This window comes from Anas acuta, chromosome 6, assembly GCF_963932015.1.
Source record: "Anas acuta chromosome 6, bAnaAcu1.1, whole genome shotgun sequence".
Lineage (NCBI taxonomy): Eukaryota > Metazoa > Chordata > Aves > Anseriformes > Anatidae > Anas > Anas acuta.
This window is the reverse complement of record NC_088984.1, coordinates 16,495,951-16,509,029: the sequence shown is the minus strand read 5'-3', so window position 1 is coordinate 16,509,029 and position 13,079 is coordinate 16,495,951. Positions and strand designations below refer to the sequence as shown.

The 13,079-nt window shown below is 64.9% G+C and overlaps 3 protein-coding genes across 10 annotated transcripts; 2 read left to right on the top strand and 1 right to left on the bottom strand.

Annotated features, from left to right (window-relative positions):
• Positions 1-335: 335 nt before the first annotated feature.
• Positions 336-3,663, top strand: LOC137859013 (tubulin alpha-5 chain). 2 transcript variants are annotated; one of them, XM_068687622.1, is made up of 4 exons: positions 336-477; positions 1,650-1,872; positions 2,241-2,389; positions 2,592-3,663. In XM_068687622.1, exons 1-4 carry the CDS (start codon positions 337-339, stop codon positions 3,561-3,563), a joined length of 1,485 nt encoding a protein of 494 aa, XP_068543723.1. In that variant the 5' UTR covers position 336; the 3' UTR covers positions 3,564-3,663. The 2 variants fall into 2 exon arrangements, with proteins under 2 accessions (XP_068543723.1, XP_068543724.1); XM_068687623.1 differs by having other exon boundaries at positions 373-481.
• A 1,288-nt stretch (positions 3,664-4,951) lies between these two features.
• On the bottom strand, positions 4,952-6,678 carry STK16 (serine/threonine kinase 16). Its single transcript, XM_068687631.1, has 7 exons — positions 6,521-6,678; positions 6,090-6,309; positions 5,874-6,007; positions 5,676-5,796; positions 5,506-5,601; positions 5,311-5,432; positions 4,952-5,232 (listed from the first exon to the last, which is right to left on the bottom strand). The coding sequence occupies exons 1-7, from the start codon at positions 6,604-6,606 to the stop codon at positions 5,094-5,096; spliced, it is 918 nt and encodes a 305-aa protein (XP_068543732.1). The 5' UTR covers positions 6,607-6,678; the 3' UTR covers positions 4,952-5,093.
• Positions 6,679-6,693: 15 nt separating this feature from the next.
• On the top strand, positions 6,694-11,258 carry GLB1L (galactosidase beta 1 like). 7 transcript variants are annotated; one of them, XM_068687609.1, is made up of 17 exons: positions 6,695-6,858; positions 7,403-7,593; positions 7,714-7,864; positions 7,994-8,054; positions 8,177-8,271; positions 8,354-8,534; positions 8,615-8,673; positions 8,763-8,884; positions 8,987-9,027; positions 9,276-9,394; positions 9,517-9,591; positions 9,668-9,757; positions 9,856-9,934; positions 10,177-10,308; positions 10,502-10,579; positions 10,638-10,717; positions 10,785-11,258. In XM_068687609.1, the coding sequence occupies exons 1-17, from the start codon at positions 6,802-6,804 to the stop codon at positions 11,001-11,003; spliced, it is 1,830 nt and encodes a 609-aa protein (XP_068543710.1). In that variant the 5' UTR covers positions 6,695-6,801; the 3' UTR covers positions 11,004-11,258. The 7 variants fall into 7 exon arrangements, with proteins under 7 accessions (XP_068543707.1, XP_068543705.1, XP_068543710.1 ...); XM_068687610.1 differs by having other exon boundaries at positions 6,696-6,858; positions 9,856-9,969; positions 10,785-10,930; XM_068687607.1 differs by having other exon boundaries at positions 6,696-6,858; positions 9,856-9,969; positions 10,502-10,717.
• The last annotated feature ends 1,821 nt before the right edge of the window (positions 11,259-13,079 follow it).

Below are 13,079 nucleotides of genomic sequence, written 5' to 3'. Positions count from 1 at the left end.
GCTGAGATGGCCAAGGGCTGTTTTGGGGCACCCCGGTCTCCAAACCCAGTCCTCATCTCTCACTTGTTTCTCTTCTTTCCTCCTGCTCTGGGGACCCAGGTGCCACAGCCCTGGAGTTCTGGGGGTGGGGGGTGAGCTCCCAGCAGAGCTTGGGATGAGGGGGGCTGGTGGCCGAGCAGTTATGGGGCTGCTGCACCTGCCCCGTGGCCGAGCCCTGCCTGCTGATGCCCACAGCCCCGGCACCCTGAGATCCCCCCCCATGGGTGCGCAGGGACCCAGGCGGGCTCCCGCTGCCCCGGGGGAGCTCCCTCCCTCCCCACACGCAAATGTACCCAAATGAGGGGGGCGTGGCGGCACCAGACCCCTCCCCGCTATAAGAAGTTCGCTGCGGCGGGGATTGCAGCAGCCGCAGCTCCGCACCGAGCCCCGCCGCACCGAGCCGCCGGGACAGCCCGGGCCCCCCCCCCCAGCAGCATGGTGAGTGCGCACCGGGCACCGGGCACGACAGGGGGGGCGCCCCGGGAGCGGCGGGGGCGCACGGCGGAGCCCTCGCCACGCGTCCCCTCCTTCCCTACCGTGACCTTGGGCAGCCCCACCGGGACCTGCCCGGGGGCAGCCGCCCCCCGCCGCTCCGGGGTCCCCCCGGGGTCCCCCCGGTGTCCCCCAGGTCCCGTCCCCGCTGCCCTCGCGGAGGGGGCTCCGGTTTGGAGGGGGCGGCCGCGACCCCCCCGGTGGCGCCCGGTGCGCGGTGGCGGCGGACGGACGGGGACAGGTGCCGGGGGGAGGCGACAGCCGGGCACCGGGGCGGGGGGCAAGGCTCGGTCCCCCCCCCGCTGCCCCGGGGGGTCCCCGTCGGGGCTGGGAGCGGGGGGCTCGCCCCGTCCCGTCCCGTCCCGTCCCAGGGGGCTGTGGCGGTGGCGGTGCGGGCAGGGGCCGCTGGCCAAAGCGGGCGACCGCCTGCGCCCTGTCCCGGGGGCCCGGGGCTATATTTAGAGTCCCGGCGGAGGCCGGGGCCGTGCCAGCAGCCGCAGCGCCCTGCCCCGGGCCGGCCCCGCTGCCCTTCGGCCCCGGCCCCCCCCGGCACCGTGCCCCGGGGCTGGAGCCCTTCGCCCTCCCCGGGGTGCCCGCGGCGGTGCCGCACCGTCCCCGTCCCCAAAACTGTGCCAGAGCCGGGGCAGGGGTGCCAGGGAGCCGCCAGCATGTCCCCTGCCCGCTGCCCACCCCAGGGCTTTGCAGCTTGGGGACAGGGCTGCGTGACCCCAGGGGAGTCCCCTTGCTGCCCCTGTACCCCAAAGCCCCCTGCCCAGCCCCGGAGCAGGGATATTTTGGGGTTGCCCTGTGCTGGCTGTGTCTCTGGGACAGGAATGTGCCCACGTCAGCTCATCGGGCTGCCACGGCGTGGGGAAGGGGCTGGGGCTGCCGGGGCAGCGTGAGCGTGGCTGGCGGCACGCAGCGGTGCTGGGGCCACCGGGAGGAACGCCAGGTCCCAACCCGAGGGCAGAGTGGGGCCACTCGGCGGCACGTAGCTTGTGCAAGAGGAAGAGGTGCTCCCCGGCAGGTGGCCGTGGGGCTCCGGCACCGTGCAGGGCCCCCCGTGGGGTGGGTTGGAGGGCGCCGTGCCAAGCTCTGACCCTGCCTCCCCTCCCCAGCGCGAGTGCATCTCCGTCCACGTCGGCCAGGCCGGCGTCCAGATGGGCAACACGTGCTGGGAGCTGTACTGCCTGGAGCACGGCATCCAGCCCGACGGGCAGATGCCCAGCGACAAGACCATCGGCGGGGGGGACGACTCCTTCACCACCTTCTTCTGCGAGACCGGCGCCGGGAAGCACGTCCCGCGGGCCATCTTCGTGGACCTGGAGCCCACCGTGATCGGTGCGTGCCGGGGCTGGGCTGTGTGGCACGGGGCTGGGCGGGCAACCAGAGGCAACCCCGCAACCCCAGGAGAAGCCCCAAAGCTCCACGCAGGCTTTATTACCGAAATGTCCTGCAGGCAGCGGTGCTGGGAGCCTCCGCTCTGCACGTGCGTGCGGAGAGAAACCAGCCCAACCGGCACTGCAGCTCCCAAGGGTGGGAGAAGCAGAGCTCCTGCTCGGGGAGGTGGCAGCCACCTCCATCTGGAGCACAAACCCGCTGCCTGCGGTGGCCCCGGGTCCTGGGCTGTGCCCCGGGCAGGTGGAGCAGGGAGGAGGATGAGGGACCAGGAGCCTGCACCAGGCTCAGCTCTCCCCGATCTCTCCTAGACGAGGTGCGGGCTGGGATCTACCGGCAGCTCTTCCACCCCGAGCAGCTCATCACTGGCAAGGAGGACGCTGCCAACAACTACGCCCGCGGGCACTACACCATCGGCAAGGAGATCATCGACCAAGTGCTGGACAGGATCCGGAAGCTGGTGGGTAACTGCTGCTGGCAGGGACGTGTCCCCGGGGCTGGGCTGTGCTGTCCTGCTGGGGGTCAGAGCCCCCTGTGCCCTGGGAGGGGTCTGCAGCTGCTCGTGGCAGGGGTGGAGCAGGGCCTGAAGGACTTCTGGGCAGTCAGGTGTTGACAGGGAGATCAGTGCCAGAGCGATCTCATGCTTCTCTCTCTCCCCGCAGGCTGACCAGTGCACGGGCCTCCAGGGCTTCCTGGTTTTTCATAGCTTTGGTGGTGGCACCGGCTCCGGATTCACCTCGCTGCTGATGGAGCGACTCTCTGTTGACTACGGCAAGAAGTCCAAGCTCGAGTTCTCCATCTACCCTGCCCCCCAGGTCTCCACTGCCGTGGTGGAGCCCTACAACTCCATCCTCACCACCCACACCACCCTGGAGCACTCGGACTGTGCCTTCATGGTGGACAACGAGGCCATCTACGACATCTGCCGCAGGAACCTGGACATCGAGCGCCCCACCTACACCAACCTCAACCGCCTCATCAGCCAGATCGTCTCCTCCATCACTGCCTCTTTGAGGTTTGACGGGGCCCTGAACGTCGACCTGACCGAGTTCCAGACCAACCTGGTGCCCTACCCTCGCATCCACTTCCCCCTGGCCACCTACGCCCCTGTCATCTCTGCGGAGAAGGCCTACCACGAGCAGCTGTCAGTGGCCGAGATCACCAACTCGTGCTTCGAGCCGGCCAACCAGATGGTGAAGTGCGACCCTCGGCACGGCAAGTACATGGCGTGCTGCCTGCTGTACCGCGGGGACGTGGTGCCCAAGGACGTCAACGCCGCCATCGCCACCATCAAGACCAAGCGCAGCATCCAGTTCGTGGACTGGTGCCCCACGGGCTTCAAGGTGGGCATCAACTACCAGCCGCCCACCGTGGTGCCGGGGGGGGACCTGGCCAAGGTGCAGCGCGCCGTCTGCATGCTGAGCAACACCACGGCCATCGCCGAGGCCTGGGCTCGCCTCGACCACAAGTTCGACCTGATGTACGCCAAGCGCGCCTTCGTGCACTGGTACGTGGGCGAGGGCATGGAGGAGGGCGAGTTCTCCGAGGCGCGCGAGGACATGGCTGCCCTGGAGAAGGACTACGAGGAGGTGGGCCTGGACTCCTACGAGGACGAAGAGGAGGGCGAGGAGTAGAGGCGCCGCGGCCCGACAGGACCTTGCTCCTTTCCGCGGGCCTCCCTTTGCGGGAGCCCTTTGCAATAAACCCTTTGAGAGCCTCCGTGTCTGCCAGTAACCCCCCGGCTGCAGTGGTTTCTTGCCAGGTCAGGTGTGTGCTGAGCGCTGCTGCTGCTGCTGCTGCTGCTATGCTTGCTCCCCATGCTCTGCTCCTGCTCCAGCTCGCTCCCCACGCAGGTAAGTGTCCCCGGGGCCGCAGTGCACATCCCGTATCGCTCCCTGGTCCGGGCAGGGTGGGTACCGCTACCCCCTGTGGATGGCCCTGCATCGTACCTTGAGCCCAGAGGAGCAGATTCAGCCTGAGAGGACATCTGCGGCTGCTGGGACATCCCCCGTGTGCAGCCAGAGGGGTGGGTGGGCTGGGCTGGAAGGAGGGAGCAGCCCTGTGCCCCTGCAGCCACAGCAGAGGGCGAGGGCCGTGCCCAAGCTCTGCGGTGCATCAGGCGCACGCTGTGAGGGCATCCAGCCTGTCAGTCCCTGTGGCTGCGTTACTGCCATGTTGTGGTGGAGGATTAAAGGAGGGGAATGCTCCCTGTGAAACCACTTGGCTGCATTGTTTATTTTCTTTACCCCCTGCCTGTGGGCATTGCACCTGCCGTGTGTCCCGGTGAGCCCTCCCAGCTGCTCGGCTGCGGGTGCTCGTAGCGCTGGGGTGTTTGCAGAGCAGGCCCTGCTGTCCCAGGGCTGTCCTTGCCCCATAAAGCTGGGCTGCTGCTCCTTCTGCCCATTCCCTGCCCTGTGTCTACACTGTGCTGAGCCCCTTTCCCCTGCTGGTGCTGCCTCGGAGGGCCTGCACAGCAGTGCCCAGCCCCAGCTGTGGACGGGAGCTTTGTGTTAACTCTCATCCATCAGGCACGCTGCGGCTGGAGATTAATTTTCCCTGCTTAATGCTAATGCTGTGGCTGCACCGACCCGCCAGGGCTGTCCTCCCGTGCCCTTCCCCTCCGGCAGCACCTGCGGGCTCTGGCTGGCTGCTCAACCCAGAACTCACATCCCAATCACCCAATGCCCCGGCAGGAACAGGGACGCCATCCACACCTCTGCAATAAAGAACATCCTTTACTCAAAACACAAGGCAACGTAGGCGCTGAGGGCGGCGGTGGAGCAGGCGCCGTGTCTCGCCTGCCCCCTGCCTCGCTCCAGCACCAGGCTGGGCCCCGACCACGGCTCTGCCCTGGGCAGGAGTGCCCCCTCGGGGTGCCATGCTGAACACCCTGCTCCTCTGGAAGCGCCTGTGTTTAGCAGCAGGTCGTGTGTACCAGTCCTGGGGCTCAGCCCTGGGCTGTGCGAGCCCCCAGCAGCAGCGTTTGGGACGCACACCCCCAGCACACCGCCAAAGGCCACGCTTCAAGTCCAACACACCTCCAGCACGGAGCAGCTCTCCCCTGGGTGCAGAAATCCCTCTGAAACAAGCCCTGCGGGGAAGCAGGGCCGAGGGCAGCTGCTCCTCTCCCGGCTCAGCCTGTGCCGCCGCGGGGTGGGCTGTGCTCAGATGCACGTGGTGACCTGGCCGGCCGGCGTGGGCTGCAGCTCCTCCAGCTGCTGCAGGACCTCGTCGATGCTGGGCCGCTCCTGGGGGTTCACTGCCATCATGGAGCACAGCAGGCGGTGCAGGGCGGCCGAGTACCTGCGGGGAGAGAGGGAGAGGGCTCAGAACGGCCCTGCTGTGGGGAGCGGGACCTGCCCCCCCACCCCGCTGCCTCACCTGGAAGATGGGGGCACGGTGATGGGGTTCTGCACCGCCAGAGCCACGCTGTCGCCCTTCTGGAAGACCATGTCGTAGGGGCCCTCCCCGAACATCATGCAGTACAGCACGCAGCCTAGGGACTGCAGCGTGTCGGGGTCAGGGCAGCCCCACACCGCACGGCATGGGGATGGGGCTGGGGGGCCGGACCCTTACCCAAATATCCGTGCGCTCGTCTATGACGCACTGGCTGGGCACCGTGAAGAGCTCCGGGGCTCGGTAGGAGATGGTGCAGCGCTGGGCAGCCCAGTCCTGCGGAGAGGCAGAGGGGAGTGAAGGGATGAAGGGCTCGGGGCAGGGGCGCTCCCCCCATATGGGGCACCCACCTGCACGGCCATGGCCTCCCGAGAGCTGTTGACTTCGATGCGGGCCCGGTTCATGGAACCAAGGTCCATCAGCACGGGCCGGTCGTCCTCATCCAGCAGCACGTTGGTGGGCTTGAGGTCCCTGCGGGGAGGGGGGGAAAGTCACCGGGTGCCCTCCAGCCCCCCAGCTGTTGGCGGGGCAGGGCTGTGGGCTCCTACCTGTGCGCGTAGCCCTTGCTGTGGATGGCCTGCAGCCCGCAGCAGATGCCGTGGAGGATGTGAAGGATGCGCTGCTCCGGCATGGAGACCCCTTTCTCTCGCAGCGCCTCCACCTCACCCCAGAGGGTCCCCCCCTGCCAAAAGCAAGCAGCCGCTCGCCCCCACCGCCCCGCCGTGCGCCCAGGGGCCGGGGGCGGCGGCTGCACCCCTGCTCACCTGCACGTAGGGCAGCAGCAGCCAGGCCTCGTGCTTGGCACCCTTCTCCAGCAGGCAGTGCGCCTCCAGCCGCAGGACGTTGGGGTGCCGCAGCAGCCCGTGCATCTCCGCCTCGCGCAGGGCGGCCTGCCGGTCCTCGGCGTCGTGGCAGGCGATGCGCTTCAGGGCGTACAGCCGCCCGTCGCGCAGCCCCTCCACCAGGTCCACGCAGCTGAAGCCCCTGCGGGGGGAACCGAGCACCGTCTGGGGTGGGCAACCCCCAGGGCAGGGGAGCAGGGGGTGCCCTTTTGGGGTGCCCTTCATGGGGTGCCCTTTACAGGGTGCCTTTTATGGGGTGCCCTTTATGGGGTGCCCCACTCCCCGCAGCCCTCCCCGGCCCCCTGCGGGCTCGGGACCCCCCCAAACGCAGCCCCCCCCCCCCCGGTGCGCACCCCTCGGCCAGGCGGTGCAGCAGCAGGTAGCGCGCGCCCCCGATGCTGACGGTGCCGCGCGCGCACACGCACAGCGCCTGCCCCATCGTCCGCGCGCGTCATCGCCGCGGGCCGCGCGTCACCGGCGCGCCACCACCCGCGGGGGGCGGGGCTAGAGGGGAAAGGGGGCGGGGTTTGGGGAAAGGGGGCGTGGCCAAGGGGGTGGGCGCGCCATTGTGAGCCCCCCCCGTGGGGAACGGGGAGAGCGGCGCCCGGCTCCGCACCGCGCCCTGCCCGGTGCTATGGGGCTGCCGGGCCTCGTCCTGCTGCTGCTGGCTGCGGGGCTGCTGCGTGCCCAGGTCGGTGCAGGACCCCAAAACCCCCAGACCCCAAAACCCCTCGACCCCCACACTCCTGCACCTAAATCCCATAGACCCCCAACCCCCTGCACCCCAAACCCCTGCACCACAAACCCCCTAGACTCCCAATCCCATAGACCCCCAACCCCTGCACCCTAATCCCATAGACTCCCAACCCCTACACCCTAATCCCATAGACCCCAATCCCCCTGCACCCCAACTCCCTGCACCCCAACCCCTTTCGATTCCCAGTCCCCTACACCCCCAACCCCTGCACCCTAATCCTATAGACCCCTAACCGCCTGCACCCCAACCCCCTGCACCCCAACCCCTTTAGACTCCCAGTCCCCTAGATCCCCAGCCCCTGCACCCTAATCCCATAGACTCCCAACCCCTGCACCCTAATCCCATAGACCCCCAACCCCCTACACCCCGCCCCCCTGCACCCCAACCCCTAACCATCTCCTCCCATATGGCCCTGCCACTCACCCCGTGTCGAGGAAGGGTCCTCGGGGTCCGTGCAGGGGGTTTTGGGGTTGCACAGCCCTGCCTCTCCCCGCAGCCCACTGCCCCGGCGCGCTCCTTCCAGCTGGACTACGAGCACGACTGCTTCCTTAGGGACGGCGTCCCTTTCCGCTACGTCTCGGGCAGCATCCACTACGCCCGCGTCCCGCGCCCCGCCTGGCGCGACCGGCTGCTCAAGATGTACATGAGCGGGCTCAACGCCCTGCAGGTGTAAGTGCCGGGGCGACTCCTCACCCCAAAACCGGGTTGCATGGTCACCAGGAGGGGGATCAGCCCGTACGCTGAGCTCTGGGACCCCTGGGATTCCCCTGCCTGGCCCCGTCTCCCCAGCTACGTGCCCTGGAACTACCACGAGCCGCTGCCGGGGGTGTATGACTTCTCTGGGGACCGGGACGTGGAAGTCTTCCTGGACCTGACGGCCGAGCTGGGGCTCCTGGTGATCCTGCGCCCGGGGCCCTACATCTGTGCCGAGTGGGAGATGGTGAGCCCTGGCCCCATGGCCCCGTGCTGGGGGTGAGGGGTGGTCAGGGGGGCGCGGCGGGGGTCACCCACTTTTGGGGCTCTCCGAGCAGTTTGTCTGTCTCTCCTTCTGCTGTGGGTGTTCCCCTAGGGCGGCCTGCCTGCATGGCTGCTGTGGCAATCAGACATCGTCCTGCGCTCCTCCGACCCCGGTGAGCCTCGGTGTGGGGCTGGAGCAGCGGTGCTGCCCCCCCTCCCAGTGCCCCCCCTGAATTATTTCCATCTGCTGGGCCAGGGGGGCTGCAGTTGGGCTGAGCTGCGCCCTGTCCCCCAGCCTTCCTGGCAGCCGTCGACTCCTGGCTCCACGTCCTGCTCCCCAAAATCAAGCCTCGGCTCTACCAGAACGGAGGGAACATCATCAGCGTGCAGGTGGGGTGCTGCGGGGCTGCCCCCAGGATGGGGGGGAGCTGGGTGCCCATCGGGGCCTGGCTGCATGGTGCCTGGCTCACAGGTGGAGAACGAATACGGGAGCTACTACGCCTGCGACTACAACTACCTGCGGCACCTGCTGGGCTCCTTCCGAGCGCTGCTGGGCAGCGAGGTGCTGCTCTTCACCACCGACGGCGCGCAGGCGGAGGAGCTGCGCTGCGGCACCCTGCAGGGGCTCTACGCCACCGTCGACTTCGGGCCAGGTGCCTCCGGGGTGGAGGAGAGGGGGCAGCGGGGTCCCGGCCCCCTCCTGCTCCAACCTCCCTTCTTCTTCCCCGTGCAGGCTCCAATTTGACGGAGGCGTTCGGTGCGCAGCGCGGCGTCGAGCCGAGGGGCCCCTTGGTGAGGCACCGCGGGAGGGGGTGAGCTGGGGGGCTGGGCTGACTGGGGAGGGGGTCCCCAGGCCTGGTGACAGCCCCATGCCCCCCCAGGTGAACTCCGAGTACTACACGGGCTGGCTGGACTACTGGGGGGGCGCGCACGCCAGCACCAGTGCCGCACAGGTGGCCCGGGGACTCGCCGACATGCTGCGGCTGGGGGCCAACGTCAACATGCAAGTAGCCAGCTGGGGTGGGGGGCACAGCATGGGCCCCATGGGGCTGTGGGGGGTCTGGGTCGGTGTGGGTGCTGAGCACACTCGTTTGGTGTCCCGCAGGTACATGTTCCATGGGGGCACCAACTTCGCCTACTGGAGCGGTGAGTGGGGGCTGCCTGGGGGCACAGTGGTACTGGGGTAGGGGGCTTTCCTTGGCAGGTGACCCCTGTGGGGTTGGCTGGCCCCCAGCCCCAGCTTGTCCCCTTGGGGACTCCTTTTGTCCGTGGGCAGGGACCCCGAGCCCCCCAGTGCTGGGTCATGCCCCCATTGCGTTGCGGCCAGCCCGGGGCTGGGGGCCAGGTTGTGCCGGAGAGCCCCTTCCCGCAGCGCCCATCGCTTCCCTGGCCAGGTGCTGACTTAAAGGCCCAGTACAAACCAGTGACCACCAGTTACGACTACGATGCGCCGCTCTCGGAGGCTGGTGACCCCACAGAGAAGCTATTTGCCATCCGCACGGTCATCAGCCAGGTGCTGAGCAGGGCAGGAGGGGGAAGCAGCAGGCATGGGAGGACCTGGTGGGGCAGGGACATCTCCCTGCTGGTCCCAGGGCCACCTCAGCCCCACGGGCCCCCTGACAGCCCGCCCTTCAGTTCCAGCCCCTGCCCGTGGGCCCCATGCCCCCCGCCACCCCCAAGTATGCCTACGGCCGGGTGGATCTGCGCAAGGTGAGTGTGGGCTCTGGGGGCTGTGTGGCCCCTGCCCGGCGCTGCTCAGCTGCCCAGCTGCCCTCCTTCCCTGCAGTACGCTGATCTCCTGGACGTCCTGGATGTCCTGTCCCCCTCCGGGCCCATCCGCAGCCAGTTCCCCCTCACCTTCGAGGCCATAAAGCAGGTGAGGGGCTGGGTGCGCTGGGGCGCATCGAGGGAGACCCTGGGGTGGGGGAAAGGGGCTCACGGCAGCCCCCTTCCCCTGTCTGTGCTGCCCTGCAGACCCACGGCTTCGTGCTGTACCACACGCAGCTGCCCCGCGACATCCCGGCCCCAGCCCCACTGAGCGCTCCTCCCCACGGTGTCTGCGACCGTGGCTACGTGATGCTGCAGAAGGTGGGGTGCCTTGGGGAGGGACGTGCTGGGCCAGGACCTTGGGGACAGGCAGGGTGCTGAGAGCCCCCAAAGGGCATCCCAATGTCCCATTTATGTCCCCTTGGGGGCAGCCTTGTGCTGGTTCTGGGGGGAGAAGGCAGCGGGACGGTGTGCTGGCAGCGTGTGGGGTGGTGGGGCTGGGGTGCAGCGCTGACCCTGTGCCTGCAGGAGTACCAGGGGACGCTGGAGCGGGACGGGCAGAGCACGCTGCCTGTGACCGGCAGGGCAGGGGACGCGCTGGACGTGCTCCTGGAGAACATGGGCAGGCTCAGCTTCGGGGCCAACTTCAGCGACTTCAAGGTGAGGGGGAACAGCCAAACCCCACACAGACCCCATCCGGGCACCCTGAGCCCTGCTCCCTGCTTAACCTTGCACTATCTCCCTCCTCCTCTGCACCCACCCCATGGTGCCAGGATCGTGCAGCCCCTCCCATGGGATCCTATCCCATTCCCAGGGCAAACCCCACTGCCTCATTTTCCCTCCTCCACCTCAGGGCTTGCTGGGGAACCTCTCCTTGGACTCCAGCCCGCTCAGCAACTGGCTCATCTACCCCCTGGCCATAGACGCTGCCGTCCAGCAGGGCTGGCCCCACGCTGCCCTGCCACAACCAAGCAGTAGGGGCAGATCAGGGCCAGCCTTCTACACCGGCACCTTTGAGACCCCTGGCATTGCCTGGGACACCTTTGTGAAGTTCCCAGGTTGGAGCAAGGTAAGGTCGAGGAGGGCGGATGAGGGGGTGGAGAGGGGCAGGGCTCAGACCTGTTTCCCTCTTGCAGGGCCAGCTGTGGATAAACGGCTTCAACCTGGGCCGCTACTGGCCCCGCCGCGGGCCCCAGCAGACCCTCTTTGTGCCTGGCTCAGTCCTGCGTGTCGGCTGCCCCAACAACATCACGGTGCTGGAGCTGGAGGGAGCTCCTCCCAGCCCCTTCCTGCTCTTCCTCGACCAGCCCCTTCTCAACAGCACCCTCAGCCCCAGCACCTGGACTGTGGGATAAATGCGGGGCTGCCAGGCGCTGTCACGTTCCTGGTGTGTGTGTCATGCACACCGTGGTGCGTGGGCGAGGGACGCGAGGACATGGCTGCCCTGGGGAAGGACTACGAGGAGGTGGGCCTGGACTCCTACGAGGACGAAGAGGAGGGCGAGGAGTAGAGGCGCCGCGGCCCGACAGGACCTTGCTCCTTTCCGCGGGCCTCCCTTTGCGGGAGCCCTTTGCAATAAACCCTTTGAGAGCCTCCGTGTCTGCCAGTAACCCCCCGGCTGCAGTGGTTTCTTGCCAGGTCAGGCGTGTGCTGAGCGCTGCTGCTGCTGCTATGCTTCCTCCCTGCTTCCTCAACGCCATGCAGGTGTAAGTGTCAGGATGATTCCTCACCCCAAAACTGGGTTGCCCCGTCACCAGGAGGGGGATCAGCCCGTACGCTGAGCTCCCTCATCAGGAGCAACGCTCTACCTGCAACTTTCCTCTGCCCTGAGGGAGAAAATACATGTTTACTGCATGTAGTAAACATTCAGTAGAGCGGTAGTAGAGCAACCCGCTACCATATCCTCTGTGTGACCAAGAGGGAAAAATGGTGAATTTGGGTTCTTGCCTCAGAAGAGGCATTTATTTGTAGACCAAGTTCAGCTGGTGAACGGCAAACCCAGTGAATGGAGAGTAAGGATGGAAAAGTACGTGGTCTGAAAGCCTGCAAAACAAGGCAAATTTTCCTCTTCAGAAGGAAAGCGTCTGGTGTGGAGGTCCACTCAGAAGACATGTGCCCGTTCAGGAACATCAACTGCCAGTGCAGTGACAACCTGGAAGCTGAAACACCCTGCTCCTTTGGTTGATTGGTTTTAAAAGAAGTACTCTGGGGTGACAAAAGCCAGCAGGCACTAGTGATAAGCTAGGTGCACAAGTTTTCAGAGGGGGTTGTAGCAGAGCCTATTTCTCTTTAAGCAGGGGATTTGAGTAACTGATTGTGTTTCTCCTGAAGATCAAGAAGCCACAGTGCTCCCTGAAACACGGGATGCTATGCAAACCCAGCAACTCAAGGTGGTGGAACTAAAACCAGAAACAAAGGACTACAGAGAGGCAGCAGAAAGGTTTCTGACGACCACTCGGCTTCTAAAACATGAAAAGGTAAAAGTATGTTATCGTTTCTAAGCATAAATACTTTGATAACAACTCATGAATAACGACTAGTAAATAGTGGAAAAATAAATCCTGTTAGGACTTGTGGGACAAGACTATGAGAAAAGAAGCAGACACAGTTTTATCTGCTTTCCTAATTATCTTATAATATGTTTATAATTAATTGTCTGAAGAGGATGCACAAAACTTTCAATACCTGCACAGGTATTTCATGTGATGCTTATGACCTTCAAACCTGTTGCAAAATATCTCCACTCTCAAGAAGAAGCTGCTTGCTTCTGACACCAAGACTTAGGATGCTGAAAACTTGCCAAGTAAGGTGATTTTAATGGAAGTGCCTGCGTGTATGGTCTCTGTTCAGGTAGCTACTATGCATTTTTCTCTTCTGCTTATTCCAGTGTCAAAACTCAGCAAGCAGCGGGGATTCCCTATCCAGAAACAAGGGAAAAGGCTGCTATTGCTTAGGTCTACGCAAATACTCTTCCTAAAAAACTTCCTGTTTGAGCACTACTGACTGTTTGCTTCTGGTAGCGTAGAAGCATGTGTCAGACTGCTTGCCAATGTGTTAATCCTCAAGAGGGTACCCCTGATTTGAGCTGGCTTGATGATGTGAAGCCAGTTTTGACATTACGTTGGTATCCAGTAAATTTTTTGCAGTCAAGCTATTAGCTTCAAGCATTAGCTACTCCTGAAGTGACAAGGCTACGTACCTCTGCATGTAAGTGTCACTTTTGCATAGGCATCAACTACTGAGCAGTCAAGTTACATGAGAGGTTATTCGGGACGTTTCCCCAAAGAATAAGAGATCAGAGGCAGTAATGCCATCTGTTTTACCAATTTTAATCAGCATCAATTTGATGCTGCATCAAGTTAAGGTATCTGGAGCAAGTCTTAAGCAATTGCTTATAAAGTTTCATTAGATCACTTTTGCTACAGTAGAGC

What these genes read in the sequence shown, in the direction of transcription:
- GLB1L (XM_068687604.1), top strand. Translation starts at nt 6,802, where the DNA reads ATGGGGCTGCCGGGCCTCGTCCTGCTGCTGCTGGCTGCGGGGCTGCTG. An exon ending in GGAACATCATCAGCGTGCAG is followed by an intron (nt 8,272 to 8,353) that starts GTGGGGTGCTGC and finishes CCTGGCTCACAG; the next exon opens with GTGGAGAACGAATACGGGAG. An exon ending in GCTACGTGATGCTGCAGAAG is followed by an intron (nt 9,970 to 10,176) that starts GTGGGGTGCCTT and finishes CTGTGCCTGCAG; the next exon opens with GAGTACCAGGGGACGCTGGA.
- STK16 (XM_068687631.1), bottom strand. Translation starts at nt 6,606, where the DNA reads ATGGGGCAGGCGCTGTGCGTGTGCGCGCGCGGCACCGTCAGCATCGGG. An exon ending in CTGCACCGCCTGGCCGAGGG is followed by an intron (nt 6,310 to 6,520) that starts GTGCGCACCGGG and finishes TTCCCCCCGCAG; the next exon opens with GGGCTTCAGCTGCGTGGACC. An exon ending in AGCAAGGGCTACGCGCACAG is followed by an intron (nt 5,797 to 5,873) that starts GTAGGAGCCCAC and finishes CCCTCCCCGCAG; the next exon opens with GGACCTCAAGCCCACCAACG.
- LOC137859013 (XM_068687622.1), top strand. Translation starts at nt 337, where the DNA reads ATGAGGGGGGCGTGGCGGCACCAGACCCCTCCCCGCTATAAGAAGTTC. An exon ending in CCCCCCCCCCCAGCAGCATG is followed by an intron (nt 478 to 1,649) that starts GTGAGTGCGCAC and finishes TCCCCTCCCCAG; the next exon opens with CGCGAGTGCATCTCCGTCCA. An exon ending in CCTGGAGCCCACCGTGATCG is followed by an intron (nt 1,873 to 2,240) that starts GTGCGTGCCGGG and finishes GATCTCTCCTAG; the next exon opens with ACGAGGTGCGGGCTGGGATC.